The 21,377-nt window shown below is 43.0% G+C and overlaps 1 protein-coding gene across 1 annotated transcript; it reads right to left on the bottom strand.

The window, feature by feature from the left end:
* Positions 1 to 7,423: 7,423 nt before the first annotated feature.
* Positions 7,424 to 20,922, bottom strand: chrnb3a (cholinergic receptor nicotinic beta 3 subunit a). The gene is made up of 8 exons (XM_035638418.2): positions 20,631 to 20,922; positions 13,838 to 13,989; positions 11,590 to 11,634; positions 10,918 to 11,027; positions 10,284 to 10,797; positions 8,819 to 9,009; positions 8,474 to 8,690; positions 7,424 to 8,045 (listed from the first exon to the last, which is right to left on the bottom strand). The coding sequence occupies exons 1-8, from the start codon at positions 20,689 to 20,691 to the stop codon at positions 7,914 to 7,916; spliced, it is 1,422 nt and encodes a 473-aa protein (XP_035494311.1). The 5' UTR covers positions 20,692 to 20,922; the 3' UTR covers positions 7,424 to 7,913.
* Positions 20,923 to 21,377: the final 455 nt, after the last annotated feature.

The following is a 21,377-nucleotide window of genomic DNA, read 5'->3' on the forward strand; positions in this document are numbered from 1 at the left end:
AGTATTAGTTTTGTGTTTGTTGGTCTACACAAATATTTTGCACCAAATGAAGCTTGTCCTTCTGCGTATCATTATTTGGATAAAGCCTGCCGCACTGGTCGCGGTGGTGGCTTAGCAGTAATACACCGCTGTGACTTGATACTCACCCCTCTGTCTCTGCCTGAACTGTCCTCCTTTGAATGCCTTGCTTTCAAATGCAAACCCCCCTCCCCAGTGACAATTCTTCTCATTTATCAGCCACCCAGATCAAACCCAGAGATAAGTGAACTTCTCACCTCACTCTGTACCACATCTTCAAATATGATCATACTCAGAGATTTAAACATTCACGTCGACACCCCCTCCTGTCACCCTGCAGCTGAACTCCTACAATTATTGGACTGTCTCAACCTCAAACAGCATGTCGACATCCCCACACACAACAGAGGGCACACGGTCAACCTGGTCATTACTGACACTGCCCCCACCAAAAATCTGCTGGTGTACGATCTCGGAGCGTCGGATCACAAAGCCGTTTCATTGGCGTTGAGCTTATCTCACCACACAAAGCCAAAATGCCAAATTAATTTCAGAAACCTAAAAAACATCAACCTGGATAACATGACTTTGGACCTCCAGCAAATACCCTCCGCGAAATTCACATCAGCAAATGAGTCAGTGGATCCAGCAGTATCCTGGACCTCTATGTCTCTATGCCCCTATGAAAACACAAACAGTCTAAGGATCTACGGAACAAGAAAGCAGCTGGGCGTTTACTCGAGCGGCGTGTTGCAAAAATCGGACTTACTGTGCACAGATTGGCCTATGAAGAACACCAAAATGCCTACTCAAAGTCATTTAGAAAAGCACGGTCACAGTTCTACTCAAACATCATAAATACAAGTCCTGGAAACTCCAAGCAGCTTTTTTCTACTATAAATCATCTCCTCAAGCTTTAAACTCTCTCACACACATATACCACAGAAGAGCAGTGCAATAACTTCATCATCTTCTTCAGGAAAAAAGTCGACACCATCCGCTCTCTTCTCTCCAGCTCTCCTGCTCTGTCAGTCCCTACTGCCGACCCACTTCCTGAGTTTTTTCAGCCTCTCTGCTGCTTCCCCAAGATCTCTCAGTGAGAAATTTGAGGACATCATCCGCAGGATGAAACCCTCCACCTGTACCCTGGACCCTTTTCCTACAGCCCTGGTAAAATACAACGTCTAAGTCCCCTAATCACCCAAATCATCAACCACTCCCTCCAAGCTGGATATGTTCCATCTGATCTCAAAACTGCTGTCATCAGACCCCTCCTCAAAAAACCTACCCTAGACCCAGAAATCCTCACCAACTACAGACCCATTTCCAACCTTCCATTTCTGTCCACAGCAGACGCACGTCAACAATATCTGCCATCGCATGATGACGTAGTAGTGAAAGTCGAGTCGGATTCTCTGAGCAGGGAGGAATGTGAGTGTGACACACTGCTTCGCTCTCTCCTTGTGGTGAAAACAACATCAAAATGGGATTACAGAAAAAACCCAACCCAACCAAGTTTGCCACTATACTCTGATTATAGTTAGTGTTACAGACCAAGAGCCTCATTAACCACCACACATCTGTCGTGGTATATTTAGGAGGCGAGCTGTCAAACATTTTTCTTCCTGCCGTTTCACTCAGGAATACATTTATATTGATTCATGTCTCATGCAGTGCAAAGGTGCAGTAACAAAAAACAACTCATCATATCAAAGTGTTCAGTGATGGAAATTCATCAAACTCTCTCTGCTTCATTTTTAAACAAAAAAATGATGGCCTTATTTTGCCACAGTGTGCATCTGAGTAATATCTTGCCATGTTTGCCGATATGAAAAGTTTTATTTTACAGAATAGACGATGAAGAAAAGATGTTATGTTTACATTTTTCACTTTGGAAAAAAAAGCTTTATTTTCTTAATTCCAATTAAGAAGTTCATGGTTAAACAGTAAAACGTCAAGCTTTAACTAGAAAGGACAATTTCTGAAGAAATGGCAGTGTGAATGCTGGCTGCAGAAATGCTGGTGCTGAACTGGATTGCTGGGTTGAATTTGGATGAAGAAGCTGAAGGAGCATGAAGAGGTTGGAAAGTCAGAAAAGTGTGTGTCTAATTAATATAAATGGGATTTAATAGTTGAATGAAGCTCAATGTATGGAGAATGTGCATTATTTAAGGTTTGAATGAAGATTGTAGGTGTGCATTAATACCAATTACATTTATTTGTCACAAGGGCTTGATAACGATATCTTAGGAATTAATTGAAAAATGTCTTTGTTAGAAACATACAGTCAAGCCCGAAATTATTCATACCCCTGGCAAATTTTGACTTAAAGTTACTTTTATTCAACCAGCAAGTTTTTTCTTGATTGGAAATGACACAGGCGTCTCCCAGAAGAGAATAAGACGATGTACAAGAGGCATCATTGTGGAAAAAAATATTTCTCAGCTTTTATTCACATTTGAACAAAATGTGGCATGTCCAAAATTATTCATACCCTTTGCAAACTATTACAGTCTATGGGGAAATCCAAAGTTCTATACCATTCCAAATAGTCCAAGCTGTTCTAAAGCATCCTAATTACCCTGATTCATTGGGAATAGCTGTTTGAATCAACTCAACAGGTGAAAAACAGCAGCTTTCTGCAGTTGGTTTGTGGACAGTCATGGCTAAGACAAAGGAGCTCACTGAGGACCTGCGGCTGTGCATTGTGGCTGCTCACGTCAGGAAAGGGCTATAAGGCCATATCTAAATGTTTTCAAGTTCCAGTGGCTACAGTGCAAAGTATTATTACAAAATACAAGCAATCCGCACTGTGGAAAATCTCAGAGGACGTGGTCAGAAACCAAAAGTGACACCTGTGCTGGCCAGGAGAATAGGGAGAGAGGTGAAAAAGAATCCAAGGATCACCACCAAGGCCATCCTGGTGAATCTGGGCTCTGCTGGTGGCAACATCTCAAGGCAATTATTGAGAAGGGTATGAATAATTTTGGACATGCCACTTTTTGTTCAAATGTGAATAAAAGCTGAGAAATATTTTTTTCCACAATGATGCCTCTTGTACATCGTCTTATTCTCTTCTGGGAGACGCCTGTGTCATTTCCAATCAAGAAAAAACTTGCTGGTTGAATAAAAGTAACTTTAAGTCAAAATTTGCCAGGGGTATGAATAATTTCGGGCTTGACTGTACATATATTTTCTGGCCGATATATTGGTGTTGGAAATATTTTTTACTCTCTAATACCTGTTTGGGCATGAGCCCCCAAAAAAACGATGCCACGTTTTTGAACCCAGATGAAAACATTCTGACACCAAGTCTGAAGAATCTTGGCAAATGAGGAATTTTCCAACATAACTGACATTAAGGCTGTGTTGGATTTTTGTGCCTAAATGTTTTTTAGTTTTTTTAAAAATTTGTGACCGTGTGATTTGTGTGGCAATGCTGGGTCCTTTTGTGTTTGTTTATTTGACTTCATTGCTTGTACTTGTCAATCCTTGAATGAAAGTATTAATTTTTTATAGTGTAAGTGCCCCATCGAACAGTTTCCTTCCCTTCTCTTATCTGTGTCATTGCTTTCCTCGTTTGTTTCATTTAAGATGAAGTTTTCCCTCAAAGAAGCTGGCAGTTGTTACACTATATTGCATCAAATAATTACAGCTAACGATACATTCGCCAGAGCATCATGTGTGGTGCTACCAGCGAGAGGAAAAAAATCCTCAGGGCACACAGGCAGCACACCTAACACTGCCCTGACACGAGACGTGAGTGTGCGTGCGCAGTAGTAAGTGTTGCGGCTCACGCTATGACCTCTGTTAACCTTTTTGTTTTTTCTGAGTGCTTGTATAGTTGCAGGTGAAGTGGGGATGCGTGGTAGTAATCAGCTCATCAGGCACTGCTCTTAAGCTGAGCCTGGACATGCGTTTTGATGCCAGACAGTTTGCATGGGTGTCGGAAGCAAAAAGAAAAAAATGTCTGTATGCCACTTTGACAGGCATGCTCCTGTCTGTGGAGATGAAGGATGCCTCCTGAGTTGTCCACTGCTTAGAGGTATTTGCAGGCAGGTATTTGCAGGCAGGTACATCGCCTGTGATCTCTCCATGGGCCTCAAGTCGTCCTGCAGTACGACTTCTTGCACATCCTCCTCAGGCATAAGAAGCTACTGTGGTTCATCCTGTTCTTTTTGTGTGATTCTGAGAAGAGGGTGAGTTGGTTGCATCGCAGGACATGGGATGTCCTCATGGAGTTTCCAGATAACGATGTTGTAGATCTTGGGCAGGATAAACTTTGACAGAATTTGCATTTTTTGCAGGTCACTCTGGCTGAGTATTTTACTCATGTCGTGCAGGAGTTCATTACCAAGCCAACACAGGTGACGAATGTAAGAACAGTCAAGCGACTGTTTAGCAGGGTTTTGAACCTTGGTGGAAGGCGAGCAATGACCTTCTCCATCCATGCCATGCCATGTTCTTTGTACTTCTCCAGGTTCCTAGAGTAAGTAAGCGAACGTCTCTCTATCTCCAAACATACTTGCAGGGTCATCTGAGCCACTACCGAAAGTGGAAATGGTTCAGTGTCGCTACGGTGGATTTGCACATTAGCTTTATTGTTCAACCACACTCTCTTGCTGCCCCTGACGTCCCTGAATTTAAAAGCGGGGAAGAAGTTGATCTGTGCCTCAACAAAGCCTTGCAGGAGACACTCCTTCACGGCTTTTCCAACTTTCCTCACCAACACGCGAGCCCTGGCAAAGGTGTTTGGCCTTGGGAAACAGTCTTTGACTGAAAGGTCCTTGCAAAGGGTCTCCAGAGGCCAGGCACCTGTCAGCTTCCCAGGTGGGGTTGTCGATGTCAGAGCGGAGAGGGGTACGTTTGAGTTCTGCTTGTAGAGGTCCCCTAGAAGTACTCTGACAATGGCAGCCCCAGTCACTGATTCGGCTGCGTCGAGAGTTTGGCAGAGAGGAAACAGGCGCTCAAATACTCATCTGTTGCCTCTATTTGGTCAAGTTCTTGTCACTGACCGTACTTGTTCCTAGGGACACACTCAGCTGATAATCCAGCAGTGACAGAGGGCACCCATAGAGGATCTCTTCCGGTGCCAGTTCGCATTGGAAAGCCTTCCATGTTGCATTGTATCGTGCCACTCCTTCACTGTCACGATACTGCTGTGCCAGGGTGTCCACCAAATAGCACAATACATCGCGGATTGGCAACAATGTTGCAGGCAAAGTGGACAGACACAGATCGCATATCAGACGGATCAATATGTCTGTGATGTCCAGTGGTTCTATGTCTTTCTGTCCAATTGATTGAGAAAAATAACAACCTTCATGAAAGGACAGGCGTTAGATTTCTCCACAGCCTTGTCCACCACAGAGAAGATGAAGGTGCTATCCCTCCGCAATATGTGGAACTTTGAGGTGTCCACAGTACTTTGTTTCCGGATGGTGGGACGACACTTGACTTTCACCGGGAGGTCATGGAGCAACTGTTTAAAGTTGCTGGTGACGTCATTGAGGAGCTCTGTGGCCATCAGGGTGTACAGGTCCTTCCTGAGCAACCTAGTGTCTGTGGTTGTTTCGCTAGCTGGGACAACAGTCATCAGCAGATGGTAGCCACCATCTACATACCCCTGAAGCCAAGAAAGCCAATGCCAGTTGACTAGTGGGATCCAGGGGGGAAATCCAGTGGTCGGATGGAGTGGGGAATCCAGGGGAACATGGAACAGAGGGATCCTAAGGAGGGGAGACCAGAGCGGCTGGACGTGGCAGGCGGAGAGACTGGAGGTGATCATTTGAAGTTATGGAACGAACTGGAGAGGAGGACTGGATATTTAACCAGGCGCAGGTGAGTAGTGGCAATCGTCATGATGAGCACGTGAGTAGGTGAAGTGGCGGGAAGAGGAAGTAGGTCAGACATGCCCAGCCGAGGAAGACACACACAGACAAACACAAACAACACAGAGATTACACAGGGAACGGGTAGACCCTAACACTTTAATTGCTCTTGTTATTCAGGTTTTCTGTCCAGGATCGATCCTTCTGTGAACCTGTGGAGCCCTGGAGTCTGCCTCAGAGCCCTCCTCCACAACACCAGCTTGTCTCAACCTGCCTCACCCCTGCTCACCTGCCTGTTGACCTCAGAACTCTATATAAACCTAGAAGGGTGCTCGGATAGCACATACCCCCTCTATCACTATGTTAAAGGTGACATATTGTGCTCATATTCAGGTTAACACTTTTAATCTGGGTCACCCAGTGAAAAGGTTTACATGCTCTAATGTTCAGAGAAGGCATGTTGTCATACTGCCTATTCCTGCAGCTCCTCTTTTCACCCTCTGTCTAAAACCCCTGGATTTAATTTAGCCCCTCCTCACGAGAAATCACAGTCTGCTCTGATTGGCCCACTGGCCCAGTCTGTTGTGATTGGTCAACCGATTCAAAATGTGTAGGAAATGTCACCGCCCTTACCCAGAGAAGTGGAGAGTCTCAGATTGCAGCAGGGTTACCCCAAAAGAGTCCAACTGTGACATAACAGTGGGAGAGAAATCTGAACCAGTTGTTCAGAGCCAGGCTGTCTGGTTTAGCCAGCTCACAAAAAACGACAGGGTGGTATTTTTTCACAGGTTTTTCACAAGCCGTCAGGCTCCACAGATACACGTTTATGTGCACAAAAACAAAAAAGGTTAATTGTATAATATACCACCTTTTATGAAAATGAAAGGGAATTCTCAGAGCTCACCGTCTCGTGCTCTGGCAAAAATTTCACAATTGTTCTTTAATCCTGGTGCTGTAATTTTAAAATATATTTTATTTGTATTGGTATTTTTCCTACATAAGACACTCACTTGTTTTGTTTGGATATGCACCAAACATAAAATAAAAACATGCACTGAAAAGTTAGGTAGATGATTTGATTATTTGTATGACTACAAAATGAGTCAAGCCCTGTAAAAAGTACTGGTTTTATTTCAAAGATTTGTAAATTATGTCAAAGCAAACTGGATATAGAAAAGCTGTTCCCTTAAAACGCTATTGGTTTCAAATATTTAAATAAAGTGTAGGTTAAGGCTTTTTCATTTGCTGCCATCTTGACCAGGATTCCCTGGAAGAAGATAATGTATTGATATACTTCCTTTTTTTCTTAATGGCTGCATTAGAGAACAGCAGTAATGGTTATGCATGGGATAGTGCTGAAATATCATAATTTCACTTAATTAGCAGGCATTGAGTGTCAAGAGTGTAAATGTCTGTCTTATTTTACATGAAAACCCAGGGCAAGTGGCTGCATGGCAGAATTTTTTTTTACTTTTGTAGTGCAAACAGTTTTACAGTTAACACTGTAACATAATTTGTTAGGGTCCCCGGGGTCGTGACTCACTTTGTCTGGTTGTAAGCACTGAGATAGTATGAAAAGCAGACTGAAATCTGATTTTGTACATCAGATTTCTTTTTTATTGAGATCATCATGACAGCACATGCAGTAGAGTTACAGCTGGCTGGACAACAAGGTGCATGTGAAACACAAAACAACTCGTTATTCATGGAGTGATTATTGTGCATGTTGTCGCATGTATAATGACAATGTTACAGTTACACAAACAGAGTTATTCAAATTCAAATTAAACACGCTTCTATAACCTGCTTATTGCTTTCACTCCTGTGCATGCAACCTAAAATAAATGACCAGTTGCATGTAGAACATTACAGTCTCCAGTAGTCATCACAGGCTGCAGACCATACTGTAGGGAGGTAAAGGTTTGTAGCTCGAGCTTGTTCCTACAATAAAAATGAACAGTATGAATGTTTTACTGAGCTTCATCAATAAGTCATAATTAAAAAGACAAACTGGCAAACAGGAATGGTGTTTTTTTGGAGAGTATTCGTGTGTGTGTGTGTTCATTAAGGTGTGCTGAAGTACATCTGCAGAGCTGGGGTGAAGATGAGAACAGTTCCTAGTATCGACACCGTGAGGAAGGCCCAGAGGAAAATCCTATCCAACACCTGAGCCACGAACTTCCAGTCTTGTACTACCTGAGAGGGAGAGCAAGACAGACAGAGGAAGGTGGGGTTCACATGGTTTCACAGTGAAAATATCTTGCAGTCCGGTTCTGCTAGAGATCTCTTCCTGTTAAAAGGGAGTTTTTTCTCCTCCACAGTCTCCCAAGTGCTGCTCATTGTGGGAACTGTTGTAATATTGTGAGGTCTCGCCCGCTCTATGTAAAATGCCTTGAGATAATGCATGTTATGATTTGGCTTATACAAATAACATTGAATTGAATTGAACACAACAACTACTCTGTGATCTTGCAAAGCTATGACTGTAGAGAGAAAATGAGACATACATCAGAAGTGAAATTTTAGTAACCAAATAAATGTAACAGTATAAAAGAGAATGTGACACAACATGCAGCACAACACATTCATCCTACTCCTCCCATCACGTCGGCCCTCTCCCACACCTCACGTATGAAGTGCTCCTTTTTGATGTGCCGGCTGATGTAGCGGACTGAAGTTGTGGCTTTCTCCAGCATGGCCAGCCAGGCCTGGTTGTCATCCTCCTTCCCCCCCAGGGGGCCTCTCTGCTGGCTGCCACTGTGGCCAGGAACCCCCCTTCTTCCTGCACCTCTGCGGGGCTTCAGCTCTGGGCTGCGCATCTCCATATCAGGATAATGGTATCTGCAAATAATGTGAAAAAGTAACTGTTAAAATTATTCTAAATATGTGTTTGGGGTTTTCTTTGGAGGGGGAGGGGTTACGTGCGGAGGCGATACTGAATAAAGACGATCCTTTATAATCTAGAGTACCTGTCAGTGTGACCCCTCATACACAACAGTCTGGGCAGTCTCTGGAGGAAGAGGCTCTTGACCCAGGGAGCCATGGGGTGGTAGGTCGTGGAGGAGCGGTGGTGGACGTTAATGACAAAGACGGTAACGATGATGGAGAAGGTGACAAAGATCATGATAAAGAGCAGGTATTCTCCAATCAGTGGGATTACCTGGGACAGATAAAAGAACATGATTTTATTTGACACATGTAAACTACATAAAGTATCATTGCGTACCTGGAAAAGTGCTGAGATGAAAGTGTTGTTTTAATATGTCGAAATAAATCTAAATGAAAAAATGGCTGCATTTAACATCCATCAGAAGAGCATCTCTTAGACCGTGTCTTTCCTTTCTCGTGCTGATCTTCAGAAGATCATACGTCCTTTTAAATCATTGCATCGTGATGATTGTATTTCTCTACAATCAGTGTCACACCTTCAACTGGGTCAAAACGCGGCTGCTCAGAGACCAGATTATAAAATTCCTGTTCTTTTTTCTCATCACTGGTTAGCAGTCATTTCTAAAGTTGATTTTTCGATTTTACTGACCACTTCTTTTGCCTCAGCCAAATGAACAAGAGCACAGCCCCAGATAGATGGACAGGGCCCTTGCGGTTGTTCTTTAGACCCTGAGAGAAAGAAGGCTGAGATCACCTGCCTTCTGCTGTCAAGCCCCTCAACTCTGGAACTCCCTGTCTGATGCCATGTCTTCTAGTGTAGCTTGTAGCTTCATTGTTGTCAGCCCACCTTGGACTACAAATAACTTTATTCCGGGCTCCTGATAGGCCATCATGGATTTACGTTCAGTGACAGACAATTTAAGAATTCATTTTTTATTTACGTTTTCTTTTAAAATTATTTGATGGTTCCCTTTTTTGTTGAAAGAAGCAATACAAATGAAGTTGATAATCATTATTTCTATTTAAATCATTTTAATTTTATTTTAATTTACTCTACTCAAATAAGAACAATTGCAGAATATTGAACATCGACATAGATCAGAGGCCCTGTTTACCTACTCAGGTGTTTCCAGTGCTGTCACACTCTGAAACATAGTGTGTAATGAGAAGATTTACTTTAGTTTTGTACTCGACTAATATTGTGAATGCAGGATCTTTACTACTTGTTCACATTCACATTGTCGCCTGCTTTAACCTAAGTAAGGAATCTGAATAAGTCTTTGGTGGCTGTTGTGTTCTTTTTTCCAGCTCGGCTTCTCCGCAGAGATCTGCACCAGGCTGAAGTCAATAGCTTGTGAATTGGGTCAACATTGAGCGTCAGCTAAAGGTAATTGATAGGACCGTGGCTGTGATCTGTGTTAATATGACACATTGTAATTAAGATTACAATTAGGATAACTAAACACAGGGAAACGCTGGGCGCTGCACAGTGGAAACTTTGGAATGAGCATAGCTCTCACCAGAACTAGGTGAGAGGCTACCCACCTTTGAGGATGAAGGGATGATTTCTTCTATGACAAGGAGGAACACAGTGAGTGACACCAGCACAGATGTGGAAAGTGACAGTTTCTCTCCTTCGTCTGATGGCAAATAGAACACCAGCACAGTCAAAAAGGACAGGCCGAGGCATGGGATGATGAGGAAGAGGGTGTAGAACAAGGGCAACCTCTTGAGGATGAAGGAGTAGGTGATAAATGGGTACCAGTACACCCCGTCCCTCCGGCTCCCCTTCCCTCCCGTGGCATTGAGGATCTCCCACTCGCCGTTATCAAAGAAGTCTTTACGGTCCACATAGTGATCCACCAGCACCAGGTCCACCATGTTTCCGTCGTACGTCCAGGAGCCGAACTTCATGGAACAGTTCTGTCGGTCAAAGGGGAAGAACGTGACATCCATGGTGCAGGAGGACTTGTAGCTGGCAGGTGGAGTCCACGTTATGGTGCCATCCCAGCGCACAATGGCTTTGGTCATCAGAGAGCCCTCGAAGCGACCGTCCGCACTGTGAGAAGAAGGGAAAAGAGAAGGCGAGGAAAGATGTAAAAAAAACCACAGAGGACGAGAAAGTGGCAGGGTAACGGATTACATTTACAAATGTGCATCTGAGTGCTGCATAACTCACTTCTCATACAGGACGATGTCAGGCAGCCATATCGTCTCTGAAGGCACCCTGATGGACGTGATACCTCCATAGTCATCTGGGTCCCACGTCAGCTTCACATCCACCCACTCCTTGAAAAAAACAAAGAGTATGCAGATGCATTTTAGTAAGATCATATTACTGAGTCTTAAGTCCAGCACCATGGACAGCAACACTGCTAACTGCAGACAGCAAATGGAAACGACTGTTGGGATGCTCTAGTTGTCCCCAGTGCGTTTATTTCCTTGTTAACAGCCAAGTTTGTGCATCTTTGAGTCAACAGCCTATTGAGTAAATTAATACATTTTTATTAGCGATACAAAACAACACATAAGAGGAAAGAGTAACATAAAGAGAAGGTAGGAATAAGCTAGAACTTAATTAAACTGATAAAACAAGATAAGTATATTCACAAATATGAATGAACAGCTCCAAATTGAATTTGACAAAAATCAAATAGAAACATTTCAAACCTCAGTTAGAGCCCAATGTCATACACTTTCTTCTCATTGAAATATTTCAAACTTTTAAAAAAATCCTTCTATGTTATATTTGACTTGTATAACAAAGCACGTAGTCTACTGTGTGAAATGTTTCGCCTCACAATTCAGATGTCAGGTATGTGAGAACAAAATGAACAGTGTCCATCGTTACCTGCCAGAGCCAGACATTTGTAGTCATCAGCTGGTTCTTTTCATCCTGCGGGGGGGGGGGGGAATTGAAGACAGTTTTGTTCACTATTTAGAAATCTTTGTGGTGCTTTGCTGTGAGTGATAAAAGAAGTTTAATGAGGAGATTGAAGAGCAAACCAGAAGCTGAACACAACATTTGAGTAGGAAGAAAGAAAGCACTTAAGCCTGGTGAGAAAGGACATTTTTTTCCAAACTGGCATGATTGTTTCTCTTGCTTGTCACTATCAAAGTAGCCTGGAACAGCTCGGGGGTACAGTGCCTTCTGCATATATAGTATCTACAACATTTGATGAGCGAGAGAGAGAGAGAGAAAACTAATACTGCTGTTTCGTTTGCTTTGCATTCCCATTTTGTAAACTGACTGTTGCAGAAATGAAAAAAAATCAAACTAGCGTAGAGGGAAAATCTATGGGATAGATTTAACGGTTTGTTTGCGTACAAGAGCTGCCGAGGCAAGGCTGGTTGCAGACCCACTGTCTCTGGACAAAATGTGTGGTTTTTTAAAAAATATTTTAACTATTACAGTAGTTTGGTTACAGCACCACAAGATGGCACTCTCCTAAACCTAATTTTTTCATGGCAGGAATACAAATATTACATGCTGATGTAGTCAAAATCTCACCCTCTGTGGAGCAGCTTTGTGCGTGTGTGTGTGTGTGTGTGCGTGCGTGTGTGTGTCCTTGTGTAAATAATACATGTGATCTGGTTTCTCTCAGGCTGACGGCCTCATTACTCCCCCTGCTGCTACGAAGGACCACTTTGGACCTCTCTTTTAACCTGTCGCCCTCTCTTGTCTCTTAACTATCTCTTCCTGTCTTTGACCCTCAGCTCCTCACCCTCCCACTCATTTATCGCGTTACACTTTTGCCGTTAGTGCGTGTCCTCTGTACTAAAGCGACCTTCCCTATTAGCCGCCCTCTCTAGCCTTCTTTGTTTGGTCTCCTGGAAGCATTAAAAGCCTCTGCATCTGGTTCCACTTTGCTCAAGGGTGCTGAGGATGTGATCCCTGGAGAGTCAGTTAAAATACCCATCATCCATCTAATATTAATATAATACATAATGTATTGTAAGGCCGGGGCGGGAGCTATCGCTGATGTCATGTCTTCAGTGGGTTTATTTTTCAGGGGTTAACATTCCCTAATTTACAATTACTTTTAATTTACTCGCTATGTTTAGGCCTACAAATTAATAAATAATTAAAGGTTTTGGCCATTCCACCTTAGCGGCAGTGCGTGATTAAAAATCAGTGAATATTTCCTCAAGGTCCCCGAGCTATTGATTCTGTGTGTGCTGAAAAAAAATCTGGGTTTTCAGCTCAGCCCTGGCTCTGTCAATCGAAGAAAAAAAAAAAATGTTGCAGGCAACATTGCCTGTGCAGCTTGTAAACATCACTCCGACTACAAAATGATGCTTCTCCTTAGGGGTTTTGGCCTAGTGGTTAGTGCGTCAGTTTCCCATACCCACGGCTGTGGGTTCCAAGCTCAGTAAGTGCAGTAAAATCACAATAACAACAAAAAACAAAATCGCTTACTGTCACTTTAAAACCCAAATACTTAGGTTTTTTTTCCCGTTTTGTTGGTCTACATTTTCTGAAGATGGTAGATGGAGCAGGTGACCTCCATTTTTTAAGCCCCAGTGTGTCCTTTTTGTAATTTTCTGGCGGCATGGTAAAGTTGCAAACCCCAACCAACTGAGCACCTGACAGGGACACTTTATGGTGGCGCACCGCTAATTCCATTTCCGGTTATGGGCAGCGCTTTTTAATTTCAACGCGAATGCGACGTATTCTGCACCATTTTGTGAAACCGTATTCAACACTACGTAGCAAACATGGGGACTTACACGAAGGTTGGGTCCACCTAATTTAAAAAATATATATTTTACTCATTCTAAGTTGACAAAAAAATCATGGTTCTTTGTTGCAGGTCATTTTTCAATGCAAGACTGATTTATCTTCCTTTGTGCTCCTCCGATAGTATGAATTACAATGTGAAATTAAAGACTTCTGCATTAATTATAAAAAAATTAAAAACAAAAAAAAATTGTCTTTGCTATAAAGAAATGACAAAAGGTTGGCATAATCCATAAAAGATTTGCTTTATATTCTCGCCACAACTTATAAGAGCCATTCTAACCATGTGTCTTATATTTCAATAAACATTGACATAACTTTACATTTCTATACCCTTCTGTGTGTTTTGTGTCCTTACCACATCAACCAGCTGTGAGATCTTGAGTCCGAAGCGTACAGTGATGGTGTCGTTGGCGTGCTGTACAGGCCGTACCCACTTCTGGTAACCCCTGAAAAGGTTCCGCAACAAGGAATCCTCCAACTCAGCCAGTGACACCATGTCCTCTGGATCTGATGGGATGAGCACAGAAGTCAGAAAATGATAAAAAAAAAAAAAATTCTAGCGATGGATATCATAATAAAGTAGTGCTGACATTATTCAATTTTATTAATTAATGAAAAATGATTTGGCGTTGGCAACTTTATTGATAACAGATACATTTTTTTAAGTGTTTCATAAATGGGAAAAGGCTAAAGGTCTACAGCCATGCTGGAAATTAAGGTGGTAACACCAAATGTCTTGTTTATTTCGGTCAACAGGCCAAAAATGTCACATATGACTGGAACCATAAAATGTTATAAATAACACAGATTTATGTTCCTATGATCAACTAAATGATTGATCAGGTAATTGTTGCAGATGTAAGCAGATATATTTTTTTACTATAAAGCTGATAGGAGAGTCATTAGTTTTGCAGGTATTTTGACAAAAACTAGAGTATTGACCTGCTGATATCAGGGATCAAAAAAGTGGCTACAATTCATTCAATTCAATTCAAAGTTGTCGAGACATCACACTAGAACATGATTGTTCTGCGCAACTTTCTGTGCTATTCACGTGCACAGATGCACCGACAGATGTGCAAATAAATGTCTACTTCTTTTCAGTTGTACATGTTTTTTGAACGTTTAGACACACAGCGGAGTGTGAACAAAGTAATTCACCTCTCCTGAGTCTCATAAGGCAGTGGAAGGAAACATTAACTAAGACACACACACACACACACACACACACTCACACACACACACACACACACACACACACACACACTGTCAACCCCGGCCTGACAGCTGGTCATGGCCAGGCGAATGCATCTAAGCTCCCAAGGCTGACAAAAATGATCACGTTGACATGATCACCTCAGACAGAACGAACTTCCAGGGGAGAAGAGCTCAGCGCGGAGCTCTTTGTGCAGTCAGGCACTAGACATAATAGTCAGCTAGAGAGTGACGCTCACACTGAGCAGGAGACAGCGCAGCGAAGGAACAGCGCTCTCACTTCGCCAGCCACTGTTCAACTGCAAGCCAGCTGGGAGATATCGGGTCTCTTAGGTCGACAATTACAGGAAACATCCTGTGATGTTTCCCAGAGTCAAACGTGTAAATGTGTAATCCAGTTTGGTAAGCATTCATTTCTCCATTGAAGCTACTGCACGTGTATACAGTGAAAACACAGTGGTGTAGTGGAGTATCTAGACACATACTTGTATTCCACATGATTCAGTCTGATGACAGCCATTGTGGTCATCCAGAGCTCCTGCCGAATTGTACTTCCTCTCTGTTACTCATTGTGTGTAAATGAGATGAAGATGACAGTCGCATTCGCTGGATGCTCATAGGATTATGTGGTATTTGTACTTTAGCTTCTCCAACAATGGCTCAAGGCGTTTGTGCACATAACAGCGCGACACTTGCCTCTGCCAGTGGAAAGTGTTGAGACAGAGGCTGACGAACAGAAACGAGAAGTTCGAATCAGCAGCCTCTCAAACGAGAGGGACGGAGCAGAAGTGTGGAGAGAGCTGATAAGGGAAGCAGTGAGACGGAGTGACCCAGAGCTAGTCCCTCAGGTGTCTGAGAGAGACAGAGCGAGGGGGCAGGGTGGAGGTTGGTACTGAAGGAGAAGTTAACTAGGGCAAGGGGAATGAGAACAGACAGCCAAATAGATAGCAAAGAGAAAACAAATCCCCATGTCAACTTGTTTCTTCGGCTTTATTCTGAGAATGCCATTAATTCACATCCAACATGTACAGTATGCTACATGAAATGATCATCTCTTTGCTGCTACTGTGGTGTTCTGCCCAAAGAGCGGCTGGTTGATACATTATGTCTCTGCCTAAAAGCATGTAAACACCTGAGGGATGAAGACAGATATATAACAGTCCTTGCTATATGTATATTTGATTTGTCTTGTTTAAATTCTCGGTCTGTGTTATACCCTGCAAAAAGAGATCGACCTTTGTTTTCTTACATTGATGTGAAAATTGACACTTGTTTGGTTGAATGTTGTTTCTGTTTAAAATAGTTAGATTTAGTAAAAATGTCTTTTTTCTGTTGGTGGTTGATTTTAGAAACTTTTTTATCTGCTATTTTTGTGAGATTATTTTTATATACTTTAAAACATGACTGGAGGGGTTCTTTATATAGTATAGTTAGGTATAAGTGTCATGGATTTGAAGGAGCAGGACCCAAATGGGGAAAAGGAGTATTTAATAACTAAGGTAACAAAAACAGACTTGGTCTTTTACAAAAAATATAAACACAATTCAACTCTCCAAAACTCAAAACCTCAAGCTCAGGAGGCTTGGGCCAAGATAATTGAACAAAGGGGAGACACATTAGGAACAGGTGCAGACAACCAAAGGGAAAAACAAGAAAAGGTAAAGTGACCAAATTAGACACAGGAGAACAGGAAGTGAATGCAAAATAAAACAGGGAATACCAAACTCAAGATCATCAAAACACAAGGGATCACAAGAAAGTTACAAATAATAATACAAAAAATGAACAAACAGAGACACACACAAGGAAGGGCAATCAAAGAAACCATACGTTCATATGTTAAATAGATTTGTTTACAAAATGACAGCAAGAGTACAGTACAACAAAACTGTATTTAAAAAATATTTGAGGCCTCTGTGTTTTAAAACTTGAGTAGACTTGTTCCCAGTAAATGTGTTGTTCCTAGAATCAATGTACTCCTTCAAATTAAAGCTGTATATCTGTCTTTTTAAGGAAAAGGAGCAACTAGCCTTATTTAAAGAGCAATGCATTTCTTAACACATGAATACAAATACATAACACATTCAAACAAGGATTGTTGTGGAACTCAAAATGTTAATTGTACCGGTATCTGTCGATGCACATCAGATCAATTTGTAACATTAAGTGTAACATAAGAAACCAAAGTATAGCAATATGCGACTCCTTAACACTCATATTGACATAGTTTTCCACTAGTCTATATACTACAGCGTGATAATAGAGTTCCTGAAATTCAGTTACGGCTTTTGGTTTTGGTGTGCCACCCTGAGATTTTCAGTCGCCCCTTCTGGCCACCCATGTGAAAAAAATGTCTGGGGGCACCACTGTGTTGCGGGGGGGCATGTTTGAGGGCAGGGATTGAGTAGCTGTGACATCACAAAGTAACAAAAGTCCTGACAGCTCATTTTAAGGCTCAGTTTCTGGAGCACTTTGATACTTTCACCACTTTTAACTAGCACCTATACCCGCTTTATTTAAAAACAGACATGGAAATCTCATATTCTACAACACTGAACCTTTAAATTTGGTGCAGCTCAACCAGAAATATATATATTTTTTTATTTCACATGTTCTTTCTGGTGCCTATATTACCATTAGATACAGTTTAGTGGGAGATTCGGGTGCATTATGCTAGTAGGGGCTAATGAAGTGCTCTGTGATCAAGGTAAGACTGTCCAAAAATGTTCATACATGGCAAATAAATTTAAATTTCTGATGAGAATGTGCGATGTTCATGTAAAAATGCATGTGTGCTTTTTTGCACTCGTGGGTATGTGAGGAAAAAGAAGACTCCAAGTGCTATAGGGTGTGTGTGTGCGTGTGTGTCCTTGGGCACAAATGAACCCTTATTTTGCCTCCTGTTTGGAATCAAATTTGAAAGTAAAAGCAGATTACCTCCCATTGCATCAGATCCCCAGCGCAGCACTCAGTTTGTTAAGGAATGAACCGGAGCTTGAGCTGAATCCTATCAACCATCTCTACAGGAAGCAGCTCTGTCTCTAGATCCTCATCAACAAAAACACAGGAGCCAAAGACGGAGTCAAACACGGCCGAGAGTCTCTCTCTCTCTCTCTTTCTGTGTATGTGTGTGTGTGCGTGTGGATGCGTGTATTGCTGATTGAGCAGAGGGGAAGGGGAGATGATATTGATTAGAAGGTAGAGACGGATGGCTGGGGGGATGGGGTTGATTCCCCGTGAGGACATTATGATGCATTAGTGTGTGACAGTGTGCATACGTGTGTGTTTTCTATTCAGAGGACATGAGAAGACAATGCACACAGCATGTGCGTACACTACGCGTGCGCGCATGTGAATGTGACGGAGGTCAATTACAGTGTGCTGATGATTGATAGAGACACAGGGGTGACCCTGCATTCAAACAAACACCCAACCTCTTCTTCAATCTGAAATGCCCCATGGGCGACACCGTGGTATGATCACACAGACACTGCAGCCATCTGTTCACTGTGGAACCACAGCGGGATGTACCACTGAGAGGGGTAGGGAAACTAAGAGGTGAGCATTGGTTTGTTTTTTTACCTTTACAAACTAATGCAAATGACCAAAGATCAATTAAGTACTTCTCTGATTTCTAATGAGTTGCTCCCCCAGGGAAACATCTCAGAGGCAAGAAAAAAGAGACAAACAAATAAAGAGAGCAGGGAGCAAGCACTACAATGTGATCTTTAGCTTTATTGTTGTTTACCCACAGTGCAACAGGACGGGTCGGGCCTTGCATTTAGCATTTTGGCCAGCGCCATCTTGGTTTTTTGAAACCAAAAGTAACCATATTTGGAGGAGTGGGGAGTGGGCCTGACTGAGAGCTTGAGGACACTGCTCGCCCACCTACACCTGCGACCTAATCATACTATCCGGCAAATCACACGGTATCCACGCCCCAATGCATACCGAACCCCTTTGTCTATTTTACACTAAATGGGACCATACTTTACAAAATAAAAATAATTTTATATTGAAGAAGACTTGAAACTAAAGATTGATACGATAAACCCCTGGGTAAAATGTTTACTGACGTCATAAATCAAGTAACAGATAACATTTTATCTTCCATAGAAACTGACTGCTTTTTGCAACCAGGGTGTCTCCCTCTGCTGGTCATTTGAGAGAATACAGGTTTCAGGCACTTCGGCATTGGCTTCACTTTCCAGACCCGGGGCCAACGTTGATTGCAGCTCGCAGGCAGCAGCATTTATTAGCGCAAACAAAATGATCTTTTCCAACGAGCTAGCTACTGCACAATGTTATCACCTAATAAAATTGACCTCAAGTACAAATGTAAACAAACACCAGCAATCCAACCTTCAGTCAAAATGCAAACACTCACTGCTCATGAAAATGAAATACAAATGCTCTCAAAACTTAAATAACAGATGCCCTAACAGACGATGATTACCAGTGTCTGTAGGATTTTCTTGCACCAGCGGGGGGAGATGATCAGGCTGACACACACACACACACACACACACACTCGCACTCAGAGACCAGAAGACATCAAACACTGAGCATTTCTCCAAATCAATGTTGTGCTGCCTTAAATGTTTGTCCAGATTCGAGGTGTGACCCGTCTTGTAGCTAATAAACGCTCTGCATTAACTGCACTTTGCCCTGTCGTCGTGCAGCCAGACTTTTGACTGTTCATCGCGGCTACACTCTCGGACGTTAGCCATGCATGCTAAGCACTAGCTCGTGTTAAAACACAGGCGCCGTTGATGCTTGACGTAGACAGACAGGTCCTGACTGATAAATGGAAAAAAAAAACTCCTAGCAAGTAGTCACAACCTTGCAGACACGTGGCTTCATTTGCTGACGCGCTGCTCTCGTTCTCAGACATCCTCGGGCTTGTGTCGTTGTTGAGGCCATGCGCGCAATGGAACGGAAATGTGTCATTGCGTAGCTATATCATTGATATTGCGATATGATACTTTTTTTTATCATGTACAAATTGATACCGGTGTTATGTTAAAACTAATAGCTTTGAGGAAAGTGTGCAGCGGGAGAACACACATGCCCACACAGTGGTGGGTTCACACAGGGAGCAAAGGTGAGCACATGGTGCAGTCTGAGGATTATCCTAAGTGATGGGGTCATATTTCTGTGTGGCACTAGTGGCAAGTGATTTTTTTTCATTATTTATTTTTTTATTTATCCGAGCATATAATCTCATTTCAGTCAGCTTCCAAAAGGCACCATTAATCAAAACTCCTTTGTTGTACGATTTTTTTTTGTCGGTTTAAAAAAAAAAAGAGCTTCCTCGCATAATTCAGGTGTGGACTGACAACGAGAGAGCTGCTAATTGGTCATTTAAAGGTGGATTTGTCATTGTCATTAAATTGTCATCCCACCAGCAGCTGTCTCTCAACTCGCTCAGGTCAAGGAGGCGACTACAGCAAGGAGCCAGGTTCACAGCATGTGCTGCCAAGAGCCACTCCATCTCAAGATGAGACCGATGCAGCTACAGCAGTGTCTGTCTGCTGTTCTGTGGCTCAACGGTGAGACATTTCACTCCTCACTTTCCATCATGAAAACCCACGAGACATACCCGAATCACTGCACTGCTTTATCGCGTGAGGGGAATTCTTTTGTGTGATAAAACCAAATGTCCCGCATCTCTCCCCCGGCGCGCGTTTACGCAGCGCTGCGCTCCAATTCCTTAACAGATCATCACTGTGCGCCTCTCCAATGCCTGACCCCCATCGCGTTTGTCCTGCTGCCTCGCTGCCCACGATTAAAAGTGCAATCACAGGCGAATCGAACAATGCGAATGCTTCTTAAAGACTCTCTCTATCGGTCTCTCTCTCTCTGTCTCTCTCTCTCTCTCTGCCAGGCAGCGCTGCGCTGAACGCTGTGGACACGCGTCTCACCGTTCTTACCTTGCGTAGTAGCCCTCCCGAGAGCCAGGGAGAACCACAACACCGCAACCGCAAACTTCATGCTCCCTCCAGCCGCCAGCACAACCGAACGGAGCTGTCCTTTGGCGAAGGTCAATTCATTTCCACTGCCCACACGGTCCCGCAGGCGGCATCACTTCGGCGGCCGAGCCGGGACATCCGGCGGATCATGTCCCCCTTTGTATAATGAAGAGAAGGCTGTTGGTGCCTTTGTGTAACCCGGGCCAAGGCGCTTCGCACTGTGGAGCAGCAGCAGCTTGGTGCCCCCCCCCACTTCCACATCCACCCCCCACCCTCCTCCGTTTCTGTCGCCTCTCTCTCTCTCTCTCTCTCTGTCTCTCTCTCAGTGATGGATGCTGCAGGAGCGCTGTGGGACTGGGGGCGGAACAGAGGAGGGCTGGCCCGTCAGAGGACGGAGCGCCTGCACAGATCGGGGACGACAGATCTGGTTCACATCCAGAGGTGTAATGCTACAATACGTGATACAGTATATGTGCAGAAGATGTAGCCTGAGCAACTGGTCAGGTATGCTTATCACATTCAATTAAATGAAATAGCCGTATGGTTTTGTTTTGTGCTTTTATTTTTTTCATTTGCACATGGGTGGGCCAACATTCCATGATTTTCAATTATGATCCGATAATAAGAATTAGTGACTGTGTTTAATCTCTGCATATATTATGTTGGTACATCAGTTTTGTTGAGAAGGAATATTAGAGGCAAAGTAAA

Source organism: Scophthalmus maximus, chromosome 8 (assembly GCF_022379125.1).
Source record: "Scophthalmus maximus strain ysfricsl-2021 chromosome 8, ASM2237912v1, whole genome shotgun sequence".
NCBI classification, from domain to species: Eukaryota; Metazoa; Chordata; class Actinopteri; order Pleuronectiformes; family Scophthalmidae; genus Scophthalmus; species Scophthalmus maximus.